The sequence below is a fragment of the Bacillus rossius genome, chromosome 13 (genome assembly GCF_032445375.1).
Source record: "Bacillus rossius redtenbacheri isolate Brsri chromosome 13, Brsri_v3, whole genome shotgun sequence".
NCBI classification, from domain to species: domain Eukaryota; kingdom Metazoa; phylum Arthropoda; class Insecta; order Phasmatodea; family Bacillidae; genus Bacillus; species Bacillus rossius.
The window spans coordinates 18,142,296-18,165,036 of record NC_086340.1 but is presented as its reverse complement, the minus strand read 5'-3'; the positions used below and the strand labels follow the sequence as shown (position 1 = coordinate 18,165,036).

General features: G+C 38.4%; 1 protein-coding gene across 2 annotated transcripts in view; it reads left to right on the top strand.

Moving 5' to 3' along the window:
• Positions 1-22,055, top strand: part of LOC134538299 (oocyte zinc finger protein XlCOF6.1-like) — a 29,987-nt gene extending 7,932 nt beyond the window's left edge. The window contains exons 3-4 of one of the 2 annotated variants that reach the window (XM_063379487.1): positions 7,134-7,287; positions 17,937-22,055. In XM_063379487.1, coding sequence (XP_063235557.1) covers positions 7,134-7,287; positions 17,937-19,000 — 1,218 coding nt within the window. In that variant the 3' untranslated portion in view covers positions 19,001-22,055. Of the gene's footprint in view, positions 1-7,133; positions 7,288-12,164; positions 14,677-17,936 lie in introns of those variants that run through there. The other variant, XM_063379488.1, reaches the window with a different exon arrangement.
• Positions 22,056-22,741: the final 686 nt, after the last annotated feature.

Sequence of the window (22,741 nt, the reverse complement as noted above, 5' to 3'; positions counted from 1 at the left end):
ACATACAAAACATTACTTAAATATTTTTTTGGGATGCAGAGAATAATTTAAGTTCCATCGAATATTACTGTTTTAGGATAAATCTGTTTACTCTAATGGTTCTCTTGCATAAATAAAAGAAATTATGAATAAAGATTGTTCTCTTATTTTTTTCCCGTATCGAACATTGAACATGGCCGCCATTTCACAACGACGACAGCTTACAACATGGACTAATGGCTTCAAAAACAACCAGTAGCAAAAATTGGTGTATCGCTTGGAAGAAAATGCTCAGTGTTCAATGTGATTTCACTGACAAATATATTTACATTGTGCGGTTGATTTAGTACCATGAAAATATAGCGGAGTACTAAGGCACAACCCCGATATTTTCGATATTGCATTAAATAAGAGAGTTCAAACGGGATTCGAACTCAGAGTCTTTCACGAAATGTCGTCTGACCACTTTCCAGTACATCTACTATTCGTGGTACTAATGGCCATCAATTTTATAGTAAGGCTCCACTAGGCCCACGCTGCCGTCTGTGGTCGAAATGTCAAGTTAAGTAAAATGCCAGAAAGAATGTTCATCGACACGAACCAGCCCACAGGCATTGAATTTTTTGGTACTCCCATTAAATAATTATTGGTGAGTCACTGCCACACTTGTATTTCCATGGCAACTCCAGAATAATGGCTAGCCATACAAAAAACAGTACAAAAAATCACACTCAAAAGTACAAAACAGGGAATTCCCTGAAAAAGCTACCGTCATATTAGCTCCTGAGATTTTTCTTACAATTACTATTATGTGATTCCTCAGTCACAGAGCTTTCTTTCTGTTCTGGCACATGTCTCCGTTTCTCTAACACAGGATGCAATAATTTTGTTTATCATTTTGGCATATGCCTTTTTTTTTTAACTGAAAACACTGTATAGTGTTCTAGAAACATAACCAACTGATACTTAATGTAAAAATCACCATATAAGCATACTATTCATATAAAAAAATTATATTATGTACACAAAAAATTAGTCACAAGATTTAAAACATTTAAAACATGTAAAAAAGTACCTAAACTGCTTTACAGAAATAAAATGATATAACAATCCTAAAATCAAAATATAACATGTAAAAATTAAATAATCTCAACAAAAAACATTACTTTGAATTATGTAAACAGATGATGCAAATGATTTATTAAAACATTAGTTTCATCCTTCTAAAAATGGATTAAAATTGGGAAAGGCTTGGCCTGCAAAACGAAAATTTTTATATGAGTTATATAATTTTAATTATTATTTAAGTTTTTATAAACATTCCAGCTAACCAAAGTAAAAAAAAATTCCCTTATTGATGTTTTATTAAAACATCCTTTCTATTCTCTGAAGGAATTCTTTAACCTAATAGAGAAAATAAAAATTGAATGTGATTTTATTAACTTTTTTTTTACCAACCTAGGTAATTACTGTAAAAGCTGTTTTATTTGCGTTGTGAGCAAGAACTTAATTTATACCATTATTATGTGCACACTGTTTAATGTAATGTGTTTCATGTAATTTTGTTTCTTAAATTCCACTGGATGCTTATTTCATTCAGTGTATGTTCCGTAGTTAGTGTGCATGTGTATCGTACAGCAAGATGTGACGACTGTGGCAGAGTGAAGACAAGAATGATGGAGACCAGACCAGTGCTGGGACCACGCTTGCTCCTCTAGATACAGTCGACCAGAGCAGGGTAAAGGATGATCATTCAGTGTATGTTCCGTAGTAGTGTGCATGTGTACCGTACAGCGAGGTGTGACGACTGTGGCAGAGTGAAGACGAGGCTGATGGAGACCAGACCTCTGCTGGGACCACGCTTGCTCCTCTAGAGACAGTCGACCGGAGCAGGGTGAAGGATGATCATTCAGTGTATGTTTCGTAGTCAGTGTGCATGTGTACCGTACAGCGAGATGTGACGACTGTGGCAGAGTGAAGACGAGGCTGATGGAGACCAGACCTCTGCTGGGACCACGCTTGCTCCTCTAGAGACAGTCGACCGGAGCAGGGTGAAGGATGATCATTCAGTGTATGTTCCGTAGTCAGTGTGCATGTGTACCGTACAGCGAGATGTGACGACTGTGGCAGAGTGAAGACGAGGCTGATGGAGACCAGACCTCTGCTGGGACCACGCTTGCTCCTCTAGAGACAGTCGACCGGAGCAGGGTGAAGGATGATCATTCAGTGTATGTTCCGTAGTCAGTGTGCATGTGTACCGTACAGCGAGATGTGACGACTGTGGCAGAGTGAAGACGAGGCTGATGGAGACCAGACCTCTGCTGGGACCACGCTTGCTCCTCTAGAGACAGTCGACCGGAGCAGGGTGAAGGATGATCATTCAGTGTATGTTCCGTAGTCAGTGTGCATGTGTACCGTACAGCGAGATGTGACGACTGTGGCAGAGTGAAGACGAGGCTGATGGAGACCAGACCTCTGCTGGGACCACGCTTGCTCCTCTAGAGACAGTCGACCGGAGCAGGGTGAAGGATGATCATTCAGTGTGTGTTCCGTAGTCAGTGTGCATGTGTACCGTACAGCGAGATGTGACGACTGTGGCAGAGTGAAGACGAGGCTGATGGAGACCAGACCTCTGCTGGGACCACGCTTGCTCCTCTAGAGACAGTCGACCGGAGCAGGGTGAAGGATGATCATTCAGTGTATGTTTCGTAGTCAGTGTGCATGTGTACCGTACAGCGAGATGTGACGACTGTGGCAGAGTGAAGACGAGGCTGATGGAGACCAGACCTCTGCTGGGACCACGCTTGCTCCTCTAGAGACAGTCGACCGGAGCAGGGTGAAGGATGATCATTCAGTGTATGTTCCGTAGTCAGTGTGCATGTGTACCGTACAGCGAGATGTGACGACTGTGGCAGAGTGAAGACGAGGCTGATGGAGACCAGACCTCTGCTGGGACCACGCTTGCTCCTCTAGAGACAGTCGACCGGAGCAGGGTGAAGGATGATCATTCAGTGTGTGTTCCGTAGTCAGTGTGCATGTGTACCGTACAGCGAGATGTGACGACTGTGGCAGAGTGAAGACGAGGCTGATGGAGACCAGACCTCTGCTGGGACCACGCTTGCTCCTCTAGAGATAGTCGACCGGAGCAGGGTGAAGGATGATCATTCAGTGTATGTTCCGTAGTCAGTGTGCATGTGTACCGTACAGCTAGATGTGACGACTGTGGCAGAGTGAAGACGAGGCTGATGGAGACCAGACCTCTGCTGGGACCACGCTTGCTCCTCTAGAGATAGTCGACCGGAGCAGGGTGAAGGATGATCATTCAGTGTATGTTCCGTAGTCAGTGTGCGTGTGTACCGTACAGCGAGATGTGACGACTGTGGCAGAGTGAAGACGAGGCTGATGGAGACCAGACCTCTGCTGGGACCACGCTTGCTCCTCTAGAGACAGTCGACCGGAGCAGGGTGAAGGATGATCATTCAGTGTATGTTTCGTAGTCAGTGTGCATGTGTACCGTACAGCGAGATGTGACGACTGTGGCAGAGTGAAGACGAGGCTGATGGAGACCAGACCTCTGCTGGGACCACGCTTGCTCCTCTAGAGACAGTCGACCGGAGCAGGGTGAAGTATGATCATTCAGTGTATGTTCCGTAGTCAGTGTGCATGTGTACCGTACAGCGAGATGTGACGACTGTGGCAGAGTGAAGACGAGGCTGATGGAGACCAGACCTCTGCTGGGACCACGCTTGCTCCTCTAGAGACAGTCGACCGGAGCAGGGTGAAGGATGATCATTCAGTGTATGTTCCGTAGTCAGTGTGCATGTGTACCGTACAGCGAGATGTGACGACTGTGGCAGAGTGAAGACGAGGCTGATGGAGACCAGACCTCTGCTGGGACCACGCTTGCTCCTCTAGAGACAGTCGACCGGAGCAGGGTGAAGGATGATCATTCAGTGTATGTTCCGTAGTCAGTGTGCATGTGTACCGTACAGCGAGATGTGACGACTGTGGCAGAGTGAAGACGAGGCTGATGGAGACCAGACCTCTGCTGGGACCACGCTTGCTCCTCTAGAGACAGTCGACCGGAGCAGGGTGAAGGATGATCATTCAGTGTATGTTCCGTAGTCAGTGTGCATGTGTACCGTACAGCGAGATGTGACGACTGTGGCAGAGTGAAGACGAGGCTGATGGAGACCAGATCTCATCTGGGACCACGCTTGCTCCTCTAGAGACAGTCGACCGGAACAGGGTGAAGGATGATCATTCAGTGTATGTTCCGTAGTCAGTGTGCATGTGTACCGTACAGCGAGATGTGACGACTGTGGCAGAGTGAAGACGAGGCTGATGGAGACCAGACCTCTGCTGGGACCACGCTTGCTCCTCTAGAGACAGTCGACCGGAGCAGGGTGAAGGATGATCATTCAGTGTGTGTTCCGTAGTCAGTGTGCATGTGTACCGTACAGCGAGATGTGACGACTGTGGCAGAGTGAAGACGAGGCTGATGGAGACCAGACCTGTGCTGGGACCACGCTTGCTCCTCTAGAGACAGTCGACCGGAGCAGGGTGAAGGATGATCATTCAGTGTATGTTCCGTAGTCAGTGTGCATGTGTACCGTACAGCGAGATGTGACGACTGTGGCAGAGTGAAGACGAGGCTGATGGAGACCAGACCTGTGCTGGGACCACGCTTGCTCCTCTAGAGACAGTCGACCGGAGCAGGGTGAAGGATGATCATTCAGTGTATGTTCCGTAGTCAGTGTGCATGTGTACCGTACAGCGAGATGTGACGACTGTGGCAGAGTGAAGACGAGGCTGATGGAGACCAGACCTGTGCTGGGACCACGCTTGCTCCTCTAGAGACAGTCGACCGGAGCAGGGTGAAGTATGATCATTCAGTGTATGTTCCGTAGTCAGTGTGCATGTGTACCGTACAGCGAGATGTGACGACTGTGGCAGAGTGAAGACGAGGCTGATGGAGACCAGACCTGTGCTGGGACCACGCTTGCTCCTCTAGAGACAGTCGACCGGAGCAGGGTGAAGGATGATCATTCAGTGTATGTTCCGTAGTCAGTGTGCATGTGTACCGTACAGCGAGATGTGACGACTGTGGCAGAGTGAAGACGAGGCTGATGGAGACCAGACCTGTGCTGGGACCACGCTTGCTCCTCTAGAGACAGTCGACCGGAGCAGGGTGAAGGATGATCATTCAGTGTATGTTCCGTAGTCAGTGTGCATGTGTACCGTACAGCGAGATGTGACGACTGTGGCAGAGTGAAGACGAGGCTGATGGAGACCAGACCTCTGCTGGGACCACGCTTGCTCCTCTAGAGACAGTCGACCGGAGCAGGGTGAAGGATGATCATTCAGTGTATGTTCCGTAGTCAGTGTGCATGTGTACCGTACAGCGAGATGTGACGACTGTGGCAGAGTGAAGACGAGGCTGATGGAGACCAGACCTCTGCTGGGACCACGCTTGCTCCTCTAGAGACAGTCGACCGGAGCAGGGTGAAGGATGATCATTCAGTGTGTGTTCCGTAGTCAGTGTGCATGTGTACCGTACAGCGAGATGTGACGACTGTGGCAGAGTGAAGACGAGGCTGATGGAGACCAGACCTCTGCTGGGACCACGCTTGCTCCTCTAGAGACAGTCGACCGGAGCAGGGTGAAGTATGATCATTCAGTGTATGTTCCGTAGTCAGTGTGCATGTGTACCGTACAGCGAGATGTGACGACTGTGGCAGAGTGAAGACGAGGCTGATGGAGACCAGACCTCTGCTGGGACCACGCTTGCTCCTCTAGAGACAGTCGACCGGAGCAGGGTGAAGTATGATCATTCAGTGTATGTTCCGTAGTCAGTGTGCATGTGTACCGTACAGCGAGATGTGACGACTGTGGCAGAGTGAAGACGAGGCTGATGGAGACCAGACCTGTGCTGGGACCACGCTTGCTCCTCTAGAGACAGTCGACCGGAGCAGGGTGAAGGATGATCATTCAGTGTATGTTCCGTAGTCAGTGTGCATGTGTACCGTACAGCGAGATGTGACGACTGTGGCAGAGTGAAGACGAGGCTGATGGAGACCAGACCTCTGCTGGGACCACGCTTGCTCCTCTAGAGACAGTCGACCGGAGCAGGGTGAAGGATGATCATTCAGTGTGTGTTCCGTAGTCAGTGTGCATGTGTACCGTACAGCGAGATGTGACGACTGTGGCAGAGTGAAGACGAGGCTGATGGAGACCAGACCTCTGCTGGGACCACGCTTGCTCCTCTAGAGACAGTCGACCGGAGCAGGGTGAAGGATGATCATTCAGTGTGTGTTCCGTAGTCAGTGTGCATGTGTACCGTACAGCGAGATGTGACGACTGTGGCAGAGTGAAGACGAGGCTGATGGAGACCAGACCTCTGCTGGGACCACGCTTGCTCCTCTAGAGACAGTCGACCGGAGCAGGGTGAAGGATGATCATTCAGTGTATGTTCCGTAGTCAGTGTGCGTGTGTACCGTACAGCGAGATGTGACGACTGTGGCAGAGTGAAGACGAGGCTGATGGAGACCAGACCTCTGCTGGGACCACGCTTGCTCCTCTAGAGACAGTCGACCGGAGCAGGGTGAAGGATGATCATTCAGTGTATGTTCCGTAGTCAGTGTGCATGTGTACCGTACAGCGAGATGTGACGACTGTGGCAGAGTGAAGACGAGGCTGATGGAGACCAGACCTCTGCTGGGACCACGCTTGCTCCTCTAGAGACAGTCGACCGGAGCAGGGTGAAGTATGATCATTCATTGTATGTTCCGTAGTCAGTGTGCATGTGTACCGTACAGCGAGATGTGACGACTGTGGCAGAGTGAAGACGAGGCTGATGGAGACCAGACCTGTGCTGGGACCACGCTTGCTCCTCTAGAGACAGTCGACCGGAGCAGGGTGAAGGATGATCATTCAGTGTATGTTCCGTAGTCAGTGTGCATGTGTACCGTACAGCGAGATGTGACGACTGTGGCAGAGTGAAGACGAGGCTGATGGAGACCAGACCTCTGCTGGGACCACGCTTGCTCCTCTAGAGACAGTCGACCGGAGCAGGGTGAAGTATGATCATTCAGTGTATGTTCCGTAGTCAGTGTGCATGTGTACCGTACAGCGAGATGTGACGACTGTGGCAGAGTGAAGACGAGGCTGATGGAGACCAGACCTGTGCTGGGACCACGCTTGCTCCTCTAGAGACAGTCGACCGGAGCAGGGTGAAGGTGAAGAATGAGATAACCATCGAAGACTTCCAGGTCTGGGAGCAGCCGGAAGCAGCAGCCTCACCGACAGGTTTGTGACCATCGTCACTTGTCGAAATCGCCCCTAAATGCTTCCTCTACGTCCGGAGACAGGTACCTGTTCTTATGTCATTTCTCCGGGTAGCCACAAATAATTTGTTGAAACCTACTGACAGCTTGAAACACCTATGGCCTTAAGCCTGGGTCTCTTAACTCCACTTTGGTTTGTTTGATTTTCTTGTCATTAATTTTAAAGAAAATTACGTTCCTGTAAATTTATTCCAAAAGCTCTCTTGCATTTGTTGTTTGGATGACAAATTTTTCTCAGTAGTTATTCAGGAAACATTATTTTCCAGCTGTTAAATTTTACAGAAGTAATTTTAATTTTGTACGCACGCATGTATTTACGCTGTTGAATGATTTTTAGTAAATAGCTGTAGAGGAAATTAACCTTAAGTTCCTGAGGGCTAGCATGAATAATTCACAGGAAAAGCCCTCAATGTGAGTTATGACAAGAAAATTAAATAGCTAACATGGCTTGTGAGACTGTGCCGTTAGTTAAGTTGTCTTATTGCCAGCAGTATTGGGGTCACTGGTGTGTGATTTTTCGAGTATTGATTCATGTCCGTCGACATTTCTAAGATAGTATACATATTTATATATAGAGAGAGATAGGTATAGACAGAGTTACAGTTATAGATACGTAGATAGTTGTAGATAGAAAAAGATACAGGGAGATTGAGGTAGAGATTTGGAGGGAGGGAGATTGAGCGAAAAAGAGATAAAGGTATCAGATAGCCAAACCAAATAAAAATTTTTAAATATTCTATTTTTAGATAAGCTGTACTGGCTTTACTTGCAAACTTAAATATAACGTGGAGGAAACCTGTTGCAATAGTGAATTTGAGGTCAAGAAAGTCTCTCAGCAGTTTAGAAATTAAATATGTATAAAACAGTTAAAATTTATTTGTTTATTTATTTATTTGTGGTATGCACACCATTAGTTGGGGAACTTTAGTGGTGTGCACAAAATACATTTATACACAATATATGTTACATAATACATGCACAGGGAACAAATACACAAAACACAGTAAAGATAGGCAACAAAAAAATGAACATAAACAAGGAACAACGTACAAGTCTAAAACTTTAGTATAAATCTTCTGGGACACGTACTGAGCAATTGATAAATTATATTATTGATTACAAAATAATAATTTCATTAAAATGCAAAAAAAAAAAAAAATTCTGAATTATTAAAATCAGAATATAATGTATAAATAAATGATAAATTGATATATTTATTTATTAGTAAATACAAATTCAAACATAATGATAATGGCAAAAAATATATAATTATTTATTTAAATCCATACAAAACATTTTTTTTTTTTTTTTTCAAATTAATGTTACTGTTGAAAATATTAACATTTTTTTCTAGGTGTTAAAGATTGTAATTAATCTATAAAGAATGTCATTTTTATTGTTCAAAGTACAAAACATAGCCTGTAAACAGCTATTAATTTGTTGGACTCTTGAATCAGTATTTTCAAGTAGAATTTATATTTGATGATTTTCTGATATTTTATGATTGATTTACAAATGGATATTTTGGGAAATCAAGTGTTTTATTTTGGTGGCTGCAATAGCATATATTACATGTCGCCAAAGAAAAGAATAAATAACGTATTTATAAATTTACCTTTTACATATTATTATTATTATTATTATTATTATTAAAAACTACCTATTTCAAATTTTATAACATCTGTGGTTATTTTTGCTACACTATAAATTTCAAATTTTGTGATGCAAAAATATTATGCTTTCCTAGCATTTCAAACTAATTTTTTGCTGTGAGCTATGCAAATTTGGAAGACATTGCTCAGCTTCAGCCGTCGCCTCGCCTTCCCCTCTTTTCCCCCACTCCGACCTACCTTGCTTTCCCTCGATTCCTTCTCCTAGCACCCCTCCCCCTGATTTTTGCACATGCACTTTAGCCTGTTTTTATATATATGTGTGTGTGTGTGTGTGTGTATGTATATGTATGTATGTATATATATATATATATATATATATATATATATATATATATAAGGGTAGGGCATAAGAGCTTCTACCTGCATCTGGTCGTCGTCTTCAGCAGTGTTCGTACGTCAGTGAGTGTCCCGGAAAGGTTCTTCGAGTAAGGCTAATCTAGAGTTTGGTAACTAGATAACGTAACATTCATATGTGAAAAAAACTTTGTGTAAAGCCATTGTGATGTATGCAGTGTTCTGCTAAGATTTTTTACTAAAAATATCTGACTTAAGAGGTACATCATAAAATACTATGGTGTGAGAAACCATTCTCATGTTTATTTTATTTTTTCTCAGCGCATTGTAAATAGTTTACTTAAGAAGCATGGTGGTAGACTGTTTAGCCTTATTATGTTAATATCAGGAACGGACCTTTAAAATATAATGGAATGGTACTTACAATTTTCTAGACCAATGTCGTGGTGTCATGTTCTGCGAGTAATTTGATTACCTGCTGTTGGCCTTTTACGTGTATGTGTAAGGACGAGGGGAATTCTCACACCCACACAGTCGATGTCACAGCCCTATACTAGAGTCGGTGTACCCTTTTCTCATGGTGGCACCCATGCTTACAGCGAACCTGACAACTCCCTATTATCAGTGTAAATCTTATATTATTGCAAACTCTTTTGATCCTATGAATGCCAGGTTGTCCTGCACTAGTTTATTAGCATACCTACTTCTGTTACATTAAGTTTTTATAAGAGTGAGTTCTTTATCAATTATAGATTGATAACATCACATAATTGTATTTTTGTGAGACATGGCTTGTACAATATCATTGTACAAATTTTCACACACAAGATAGCAATAATGGATGTAGTAAACTAGACTAGACTAAAACGTTCTGATATGGCATATGGAATGGGTTGTTTTTGAACAAGCATATTTATTTCAAAGAAAGTTAACATAATGGGAACCCTTTATATTTTAAGAAAATACAAACTTTTTTGGACTCTACTTTTTTATCATCTCTCATGGCGAGGTGATTACACGATTTTATTGATACTTCTCTGAAAACTCTTGCCTTTCTTAATGAATGTTGTTGGTTTTCGAGGAAAGGACATGACATAAGTTATTTTCAGCTTCTTATTAAACTATACCTTATTGGAAATAACACAACAATATAAGAGTATATTAATCAGGCGGTAACGTTATGTCAGGAAAAAAGCAATCTCATGTATGTAATAATCTCTTGTAGACCTACATTATAATGTGTACTAAATAATACTAAATAAACTTCAAAATAATCATATGCAAGAATCCAATAGCAAACATTTTGTAGTTAATGCAAATAAAAATTAATAACAGGTAGTGAACTTTTTGACTTTGAATTTGACTTTAAATTTTCAGAAGAGAAATGTTGATGTAGTGTTTTAGATTACATATAGCTATTTCAACATTGGAAATGCGGTGTTGATGATATTTACAAATAATTAGAATTTCAGTTAGTGTATATTTCCTACATTTTGATAAGCTGACGAGTGTGTTATCATGGTAATAAGACAAGGCTCCCAAAAGTTTTAAAAATGGAAAACTCAGTAGTTCCAACTGCTGCAAATTGTATAGTTATAGCATCATAATTAAGACCCCCTTAGGTAAGGCTAGAATCTGATAGATCATAGTGAAAAACTAATCTTTCGCTCAATGTCATAAGGCTATATTCATAAAAATTAGTCATCACAGTAATGTTAAAGATCCACAATTGACTTAGAGGAGGAACCTTTGGCTATTATTCCCTCTTTTAGTGGTTTATTATTTCAGAGACACCACTTGAACAGCTAAATAATTGATGCTTACATACCTTGTAATTTAAAATACCGTGTTTTCTCGCATAATCGTCGCAGATTTTATTCTAAAATCAAGTTTGAAAAGTAGGGGTGCGATCATTGTGCGGAAAAATTTTTTTTGTTAGGTAAAGTTATTCATAAAAACAAATCCCGTTCATGAAAAGTACGTTTATTTAAAAAAAAAAAAGGCAAAGTATACAAGAGCACGCCAAACAATCTATAATAATAATTCCTTAAACAAAAACCTTTCTTCAACTTTAAATAGAAAAACCAAAACTCTAACGCGAACGCGTGAACTAACGTGTCGTAGTGTACACACTTGCCACGAAAGAATGCGGGCTATCAAATGTAGTTAACTCGGCACCTGACAGAGAGCGCGCGCGCGTTGGATCCAATCGGCGAGATATCGATATTCGACTACGTGCGCGCGCTCTATACGGGAAGCAACATAACCAAACATGAATGATGCGCTGGCTACATTTTATAAGCGGTACGCCGCGGTAACGCAGACAATCAGATAAAGGAAATAATGTTTAAAAACGTCTTTAAAAGAACATTTCCGTTAATTAAATAAATAAGTGGTAATGACCAAAATTAAATTTTAGATTATACCTACACTGCGGCGACGTAGACAATCATATAAAGGAAATAACTTTTAAAAACGTCTTTGTAAGAAAATTTACACGCCAAACAAAGTCGTATTTTTCCGTTAATTTATTAAGTAAGTGGTAATGAACGAATAAATATTAGATTTATACTTTAAAATACATTCTTTTATATGGAAAAGATACCTACACAAAGTGTTCGGCATCTACTAGCGGGACCAAAAACATCATGCGACGTTTACGCGAGAAGTTTTTTTATCCCAATTTTGACAGCCAAAAATATGGTTGCGACGATTACGCGCGTGCGACGATTCTGTGATAAAACACGGTAATACAGTATCTGTTTGCAAAACAATTATATGCAGTATAAGTTATCTAAAACCCTCTCAACCTTCTTAAATACTTTTATCATACAATATTAAGTGGTTAATTTATTTTAAATGTCTTTTTTAGGGTGCAAGGAAGGCATTGAAACAATGTGCATGGAGGAAGAAAGGACTGAAGATGAAATAGACTCTGAACTTAGAGTTGGCATTGATAACCATTCAGAGACTGGTTTCTCATTGCAATCAGTTAATTTGCAGACATTTAGTTTGTGTACTGAGAGAAAAATCAAAGGTCAAAATTTGAAACACCAGATCTGTCCTAGTGTGGTTGATAATAATACCAGTGCAAAGCCCAATGCGAAGAGATATTTCTCATGTTCACAATGTTCTACTAAGTTTGCTCAAAAGGAAAATTTAATCGTACATCTAAGAACACATAGCGGGGAGAAGCCTTTCGCATGTTCATTTTGTTCTGCTAAGTTTATTAAGAAGAGTCAGTTGATTGTACACCTCAGAGTACATACTGCTAGTGAAAAGCCATTCTCATGTTCATTATGTTCTGCTAAGTTTAATGAAAATAGTTCACTAAAAAGACACATAAGAACACACACTGGTGATAAGCCATTTTCGTGTTCATTATGTTCTGCCAAATTCACTGCAAATAGTTCACTTAAGACACACATGCGAAAACACACTGCTGAAAAGCCATTCTCATGTTCATTATGTTCTGCCAGATTCATTGTGAATAGTTCTCTTAACACACACATGAGGACACACACTGGCGAAAGACCGTTCTCGTGTTCAACTTGTTCTGCTAAGTTCAGGTCACATAGTACATTGCTTGGTCACCTAAAAACACACACTGGTAAAAAACCATTCTCTTGTTCGTTATGTTCTGCCAGATTCACTGCAAATAGTTCACTCAAGATTCATATGAGAACACACACTGGTCAAAAGCCATTCTCATGTTCCTTCTGTTCTAGTAAGTTCAGTTTAAAGAGTACTTTAAAACTACACCTCAGATCACACACGGGTGAAAAGCCATTCGCATGTTCATTATGTTCTGCTAAGTACGTTGCTAGTAGATCACTTAAGAATCATATGAGAACACACCAGTGAAAAGCAATTTTATTTTGTATTTATATGTTCATTGTAAATAGTGCATTAATGAAAGATGAGAAAAGGCACTGGTTATATGACTTGCTCATGTTCTATATGTTCTGCTATGTTTGTTGAATATATGTAGCATTTCAGCTTCTCTGCCTCCTCAGCTTTCATAAGACTTTTTTTTAACACTGTGTTTTTTTTATTATTAAATAATTGCTGTAGCTCATTATACATATTCAGGATCATTATGACATTTTAGCAAGACAGGGTTCCTTTTTTAATACCAATCATAATTTCTGAGTATTTGGTTATTTTCATAAAGCCTTGTTAGATATTTACTAGATTTAGATACATCAGGATGTATTTATAATTGTGTTTATTTTTGCTTTGTTTAGTGCTGTAGATGTTACATGTCAGGGTTTCCTTTAAATAAGAAGAAAAAAAAGGAAAATAACAAAATTGTAGGAAAATAATTGTGAGGTATCTTTATAACTCGGAAAACTTATGAAAATTAGCAATATATGAGTTACATAAGAGTATGTCTATTAATTATAAAATTGCATACCATCAATAATTTTTATTGTGTTTTTTACCAGGATTAAATAAAAGTAATTGTTATAGTCTTGATATTTCTTGAATAGTGATTTGATTAGAATTCCATGGTGTATTCAAATATATCTGTAACCTGATGAAACAGAGAAAACTCGAAAGGAAATTGAATGAATTAATTGTAAGGGGACTCTGTAGTGCAAATCATTACATACTTATAACATAATAACTGTAATCATTACAAATGAGAGAGGCAGGTGATACCCAGAAGTGTTTGCGAGGCAAGTCAACAAAAGCTCTCTGTAAAATATTTTCTCAGAACCTTTAGAAACTACTGTTCTCTGGAGTATTCCAAACTTTTCTTTCTTGAGATAATATGTATAGCCAATCATTTAAGACCCCCATGTGTATGTCTGTAGAGAATTTCCATGTGTTTTACCTTGGTCCACAATGGGCAGATTATTTTAAAGATGTTATGTAATATTTTGTTAGGGCTGCATGATTACTTCCCTGCTTGTGTGAGTGAACGTGGCCAGGTTTGCTGCTGTATCAATCAGTTGCCCTGGGAGACACTTGAAAGTATTTTAGTTAAAATGTTATAAAATGACTGTTTCACGGCTGTGAGCCAATCTAGGCCATGACTCACCCCTCCCCCTCAGTAAATTTTGATTATGTTTGGACCTCAGTTGTTGGCATTTTGTCTGACGTGACCATTTGAGAACCCATGCAGGAATGAGAAACAACCCAGGAATTAAAAGTTTTTGGTCGTATCTAGTTATGAGGTAATAGTAGGATTTAATTATTGATTTTTTTCCTTCTTTTCATTCTTTCTTAAGTACCATTGGACAGTGAATTTGTACTGCAGGAATGAATTTTCTTGGTCGTGTCTTGTTTTGTGTAGATGTTGTGGAACTGTGTGTTGGTCATTTATTGGCAGACCTAGTTCATTTATTTAAATAACACTAATAAAATTTAAAACTTTATTATTTGAACCTTTTTGTTTTAAGGGGGGAAAAAAATCTTGTAATTTGGACAGCAAAAATTTAAGAACTGTCTTAGTCAACTGTTTGTAGTGCGTAATAATTAAAAAATGTTCACATGAACTTTGATTCAGTCAGATTGCCTTGCCAGGTTGATCTGACCTGTTAAAAATAGTAAACATTAGATTCGTATTTGAGGGAAAAAAAATCTTTTGTAAAGCTATTGTTGTGCTTGCAGGTTTATGCTAAGTGTTTTACTGAAAATAGTTGAGACTTAATAGACACATCAGAAAATAGACTGGTGAGAAACCATACTAATTTTATTTTTCTTAACACATTGCAAATAGTTCACTTAAGAAGCATGTGAAAACAGTGGTTTCACAAAGATAACATGAAATAAATATGAAGTGGGACAGTTCACTCTTTCTGAGTCTGTGTATGTCAGCAATTTTCACTTTTTTAATTTTAGTTCTAAGGAACTAGAAATTATTCGACCAGCGGCATCAGCATTTGACTCCAGGATACCTTGTGGTTTTTAACATGCAGTAATCCCCTGGTAGTATCTAGTTATAAAATTCCATCTGCAGAACATAGTGGTTGAGTAAATATTCTAAATTTAAAATATCTCATACAAATTTTTTTTTGCTGCTAGACAATGAAGAAATTATTTGATTCTGGCAGTGGAATTTCTTGGTGAGGTATATTTGACTTCCTTGTATGTATTGCAGCAACTGCTTTTGAAATTCAAAAACAAAAAATTCTTGGATCTCTTTTCATACAGCTATTCATACTGAGTGAAAATAACATAAAAATTCAGTACTTTACCGTCCTATTAACCTTTATGACAATCCAGACCTCGCCTAGCTATGGTCCAGTATTTATGTTTAAAGGACGCTAGAAGATATTTTTCTGGATGCAACAGTACTTTTTAAGTTAGATAAATAGTTATATTTATTAATTATTTATTATATAAATTCTCTTGGCAACATTAATTTTGTTTCACTGTTTTTTTCTTCTTCTTCCTGTTAATTAATAAAGCACAATGATGAAAATCTTCTGAACAAGGAACATTTACGTGACGAAAACAAAACCAGCAACTTCACTAGCTTAAACAAGTCGGTTAAATGCTTGAACAGCCAAAATATTCAATATTGGGTGATAATGTTGGACAAAAAATCATTCTCTGCTTACAACAGACAATAAAAATGCCTGAGAGACCATTCTCCTCTCAGCGTGGCCACACAGACGTGAATTTCTCTGCACTCACATTTAGTATATTATTCGAGTGCCACTATTCGAAGCATTTCAGTCTTGGCAGATTCCCAAGCAATGACTGAACAATGGCAACCGTTGTCGTTGTTGTCGTCACTGTCGCTATTTGGCACTTTTGGCCTCGTGTGTTGACCAAGGCGGACGTTTTTCCTGCCGTGGTACCGACGAGGGTGGGATTCCACATACCAACCGTGATGATTGTGTTTTGTCTCTGTGTCATGCCCACCAATAAAGTTTGTTGTGACTGTCGCTAGACATGTTACAGTTTTTAGATAAATAAATTTTAAAAAATAATTTTCTAGAACGTTGTGTACTGGTGCACGACTAATTTGACTACATGCTGTCGGCATCTTACGTGTTTGTGTAAGGACGAGGGGAATTGAGTGTCGCACCCACAAGGTCAGCGTCACGGCCCTGTGCTAGTTTCTCCACCGGGTCCACGTACCCTTTTCTCTGAACAACCAACACATAGTTGTACACCTGACAACCCCCCATATCAATGTAAATCTTATATTATGGCAAACTCCTTTTATCGTATGAATGCTAGGTTGGGCCAACAAAATAATTCCTAGCATACCTACTAATTTTATATTAAATTTTATTTATTTTTTAAAAAATTTGTAACATGCCCACCAACTTTCAGAAAAATTTTAGGGGGGCACGACATACAGGACAGTGTATACCCAACAGGCATGCAAATGCCGATCCTAGGTAGGCACAAAGTGCTGGTAGTCGCCACCTGCAAGGAGAAAACTCAAACAGGAAGGCGTTACCAGCAGAAGCAGATAGCCAACTGACTCTAGCAGGCACTCCATACCTGAAGGGACTACAGCACACGCAAAAAAAGACACAACGTACAATACATTTAAAGACAAGGACAGACAATTAAAGTTACAAATATGAACAAATAATATACTATCATAATATAATATACGTAATAAGAGACATAAATCACATTATTGTATTTTTGTGTGACATGGCTTGTCCAGTGACTTTATGCAAACTTGTACACACATGATAGCTGTTATGGATGTAATAAACTAAACCAAAACTTTCTGATGTGGCATTTTGAATATTTTGAAAAGGGTTTTACTGAATAAATATATTTATTTCAAGGAGAGAGAAAGTGATGTGTACCTATTATTTATAAAAAAATACAAGAATGAACAAATTCTACTTTTTTATCGTTTATCTGACATGTAGAGGTGTTTACACATTTTTTTTATTGGTAATTCTCTAAAGAACTTTTGCATTATTAATTGAATGTTGGTTTATTTTATATACATATATATACATATAAGGAAGGACATGACATAAGTTATTTTCAGCTTCATATTAAACTGATAAACCTTGTTTAAAAGAACAAAAAATACGTATAATCAGGCCATAACATTATCAGTCATGAAAGAAAGCAATTAAAAATAATCTCACTACTTTAAAATAATTATATACAAGAATATAATAGCTAACATTTTGTTGATGAAGCAAATAAAAATCAATAACAAGTCATAAAAAAATTACCTTAAAACAGAAGAAAAATGTTTTTTAGTGTTTTAGTTTACATATTTGCTATTTCAAAATTGGAAATGCAGTGATCTTTATATAAACAAATCATTAGAATTTTAAACAGTTTTTATTTTCTACATTTTGATAAGCTGATTAGTTTTTTATAATTATAATAAGATGCTATATAAAAATAAAATAAAAATTGGGCATCACAGTAATGATAAAGATCCACAGTCGACTTGGAGGAGTTACCTTTGACTATTATTCCCTCTTGTAGTGGTTTATAATTTCAGAACTACCACTTTGAGCAGCTAAGCAAATGAAGAAATGATGCTTGTATACCTTTTAATTTAAAATAATACAGTATCTGTTTGCAAAAAAAATACCTATATGCAGTATAGGTTATCTGAAACCCTCTCATACTTCGTAAATACTTTTATTACACAATATTAAGTGTTTTAATATATTTTTAATGTATTTTTTAGGGTGCAAGGAAGGAATTGAATTGCTGTGGATGGAGGAAGAAAGGACAGAAGATGAAATTGACTCAGAACTAACAGTTGGCATTAATAACCATTCATTATCTCTAGAGACTGGGTGCTCATTTCAGTCTGTTCATTTGCAGACATTTAGCTCAAGTTTGGAGAGAAAAATCAAAGGTCAAAATTTGAAACAACAGATCTGTCCTAGAACCAGTGTAATGCCCAATGTGAAGAGATCTTTTTCATGTTCACAATGTTCTACTAAGTTTTCTCAAAAGCAAAATTTAATTGTACATTTAAGAACACATAGTAGTAAGAAGCCATTCTCATGTTCAATTTGTTCTGCCACGTTTATTAAAAATAGTTTACTAAAATGTCATATGAGTATACACACTGGTGAAAAGCCATTCTCCTGTTCATTCTGTTGTATTAAGTTCAGGTTAAAAAGTACTTTGAAAGCACACATAAGAACTCACACTGGTGAGAAGCCTTTTACATGTTCACTTTGTTCTGTTAAGTTTGCTAAGAAGTATATTTTGAGTATACACCTTAGAAAACACACTGGTGAAAAGCCGTTCAGTTGTTCACAATGTTCTTCTAAGTTTACTCAAATGAGTCGTTTGAATGCACATCTCACAACACACACTGGTGAGAAGCCATTTGTATGTTCACTTTGTTTTGCGAAGTTTACTAGTAAGATTCGTTTGATTGTACACCTCAGAAAACACACAGGTGAAAGGCCATTCTCATGTCCATTATGTTCTTCAAAGTTTAGGGAAAATTGTTCACTAATAGGTCATATGAGAACACACACTGGTGAAAAGCCATTCTCCTGTTCATTCTGTTCTACTAAGTTCAGGTTAAAGAGTACTTTGGAAGGACACATAAGAACTCACACTGGTGAGAAGCCTTTTACATGTTCACTTTGTACTGCTAAGTTTACTAAGAATTATTATTTGACTTTACACCTTAGAAAACACACTGGTGAAAAGCCATTCTCATGTCCATTATGTTCTGCTAAGTTTATGGAAAATAGATCACTTAAGATACATATGAAAAAACATTAATTTTGTGCTGCTAAGGATTATATTTGTGAAATATGTCGTTGAACTTTACTTTGTAGCAGATATACCTAGTTATAAATAAATCTTAAGGCTGCAATGTACAACAAAAAGCAGGAATATATCATACTTTAAAAATATAGCACACAAATGATTACATAATTAAGTTGTCAACTGTATTTCAACACTACCTCTTAATCCTTCATTTTATATCTAAACCAATCACAAACACATTTTGTTGTTTTGTGCAGTCCTTTAATGAAGATGTGTCCAACCATTTCTTTTGTGGAAAGATAATTGAATACAATTTGTTTTCAACTACATTTCTTACTAAATGATGATGCACATCCATGTCTTTGGTTCTGTAGTGAAGAATAGGATTGTCTGCCAATTTTTGTGCACTGAATTGTCTTTCCATATTCCAAGTTTTTCCCAAACAGTTCCATCAAGAGATCTTTTGTGAATTTTGCTTCTTGGATTGTCACACTTTAGCTGCCCCTACTAGAGTAAAAACATAACCAGGATAACATTTTTTTCCTTCTTTATCATTTTCCATATATACATCCAAAAATTTCAAATACTTTGTAGCATTGCAGTACCATACCCTTCCCAGCTTTAATAAGTCTTTTTTGAGTTGAATAAATGTTATGTTTTTGTCATTTAGATTAATCAGCTGGTTATATCGTTTTAGTGTCATGGTGGCGTAGTTTTTCGTACTTGTATTTATCATCTGTATATTCTTGTAATTAATTTTGATATTTAGATATTTTATTTATAAAAGCCATTAAACTGTGTTGATACCGGTTTTTCTTTTGTTTGTTAGTGTAGTATGTGTGTAAATTTTCTTTTTTCAGTATATATTCATATCAAATATTGTTTTTATGGCTATATTATTACATATTTATTTGGTGCAAGCTATAATTAAGTTTCTTGAACATTATGTACTTGGAAGAGAGAAAAAAAGGACAAGAGACAGGTGCCCTAGTGGTACCCATTTTTCACCTGCCGAGACATTCTTGCATTTTCTGTGTATATTCTTATAAAGGAAAACTCTGCAGGTTGTTCACTCCCACACAAAACTGTCAATGTTTTCACATTATCGCAGCCAGTCAGAAAGAGCTTTGTGTTTTTAAGTTTATACTAGTTACCCGTCTCGGCTTCACACAGGTGCAATATACTAATAAAGAAAATGAGACAAATATTTAGAAGGAAAAAATATATATACATAATGTTTAGTATTTATTTATTTCAATGGTTATTAGTATTTCACAAATGAAAATCTTCTCTATTCTCTAGTCCTTTTGATTCATCCTTCCATTTCAAAGCACAGCAATATTCACAGACAACAGACATTGTGCCTATTGATACAACAGGATCATTCTTGTGTTCAATATGAGAATCAGAATTCATTGCAGAATTCAATTTATTTGTCCACAAATTAATCATCCTCTGAGATCTGTATCCATCCATGTCACGACTAAGACAAACCTCACGTTGTTGTATACTATTTACAGATTTGCAGAAATGCCTAGATATAATGTTACTGATAGCATACGTCATGCTATTGATAGGCGTGAAATAACGATCCTAACGTTGCTTGACTTTAGTAAAGCATTTGATTCAGTAGATCACAATATTATTGTACGAAAAATGTCAATTCAATATAATTTTTCTCATAGTGTTTGTATATGGTTCAATTCCTACCTAGGTGGTCGTTACCAATATGTTTTTCTCAATACTGAAGTATCCACATGGCTCCCAATAGTAGCAGGTGTTCCTCAGGGTTCAATTCTTGGGCCTCTTTTATTTACTATATTCATAAATGATCTACCTAAATGCCTAAAACATTGCCAATACCACATGTATGCCGATGATGTGCAAATATATATTCATGCAAAAGCAACCAATATCAATCAGTCAATTTGTTCTGTCAATGCTGATCTCGATTCTGTTTCTAAGTGGGCAAAAGTTAATAAACTCAAGCTGAATGCAAATAAAACCCAAGCAATATTAATTGGTTCTCCTCATAAGCTATCTGAATTAATTCCTAACAAATGCTGTAATTTAACGCTCCAAGGAGTTGATATTCAGTTCTCTAACGTCGTAAGAAATCTGGAAGTCCTGATAAACACAACCTTAACCTGGAGGGAGCAGATAATGCAAATATGTAAGTAGGTACATTTTTCCCTTCACTGCTTACGACGGTTAAAAAATTTGCTTCCACTAAGTATTAAAACCATGCTTGTTCAAACATTAATTATGCCTCACTTTGATTACTGCGATGTCCTCTTTCCTGATCTAACTGATAAACTAGCTAAGCGACTACAGAAGCTCCAAAACTGCTGTGTAAAATACATTTTTAACCTTAAATTACGTGATCATCTAACCCAGTACTATCAGCAGCTAAAATGGCTCACTCTCGCACAAAGATGCAAAATGCACATACTTATCCTTGCTTATAAGGTTCTGCAGCAGGTATCACCTCATTATATGTCAGCCAGTATTAATTACCTACATAGTTACCATAGCCATGACATGCGATCCACACGCAACCCAATGCTATCTATCCCAGTGCACTCATCCAAATGTCTTGTCGGGATCTTTTGCAACTGTGAGTAGCAGGCTCTGGAATAAATTAGACCAAGCGACAAGGCAAACAAAAAATCTAGCTTCCTTTAAGTACAGGCTGAAAAAACATCTTTGTAACAACTGCTTACCATGACCACTTCGCCGCTGCTTGATTCTGTGTGTGAATGTGCGAGTGACTGATTTTAATGTAGTAGCACCTTTTTTTTTCTTTCCGGTTTTGATACTATTTGATATATGTTTAATTACTTTCCTTTTTATGTATGTCTATGCTTATTTTTTAATTACTTAAAATTAGTTATGGTTGAATCTTTTGTAATAGTTAATATTTGAACATTAAGCTAAAATTTTAATTTGTTCTTTTAATATTTAGTCAACATCTGCTTATATCATGCTTAATTTTTAATATTCAACTCTTTGATGTAATTGCAGATAAATGAAAAAATAAATAAATAAGTACTATGCTATGAATTTTGTGTGTTGTTGTGACCTTGTGCGAGGGAGATATGCCATGATTGGTGAGGTCATGCCCTTGCTTCTCCCTGTGTGGCTGGAGGCAGTTGCGTCATCTTGCCAGTTCTCTGCTCGATGTGGACGAAGTAGGGTGCGTCAGATAGTAGCTCACGCCAAATAAACATGCATCAAGCGACAAACTTTACAACTATGGACCGGGCTACAACGTTTATCAACTTTCTATTTTGAACATGTTAAACTAGAATTTTTGTGATCACAGTCAGGATGATTGCCGATAATGGGGCTTTACTAATGTTTCAGCCGCCATTCCAAAAACACTTTTGTCCGTGGTTGTACCGTCTACGCTAAGCAACTCTGGGACGTGTTTGCAATATGTGTTTGAATTTGAGTAGGTATTCGGAACATTTTCAGCATCATCAAAATTTCGCCAACTGTCCTTTGAGCAGGAAAAATTAATTGGTATTGTTGCTGTAAGTAGAATTCTTTGTAATGATCATGGACTGGTGAACCTTTTGTGTAAGTTCCTGGAGAAAAATGAATTTTCATGACTTTAACCCAAGTCTTTTCTTCCGAACTATAATACATATCTGGAAAACTAACTTCAGTAAATTTATGAACTTGTCTGAACAGTTATTTAAAGTGGCATAAATTAATTTGAAGAGTGTTTTGTCTTCTGAGCATCAGTAT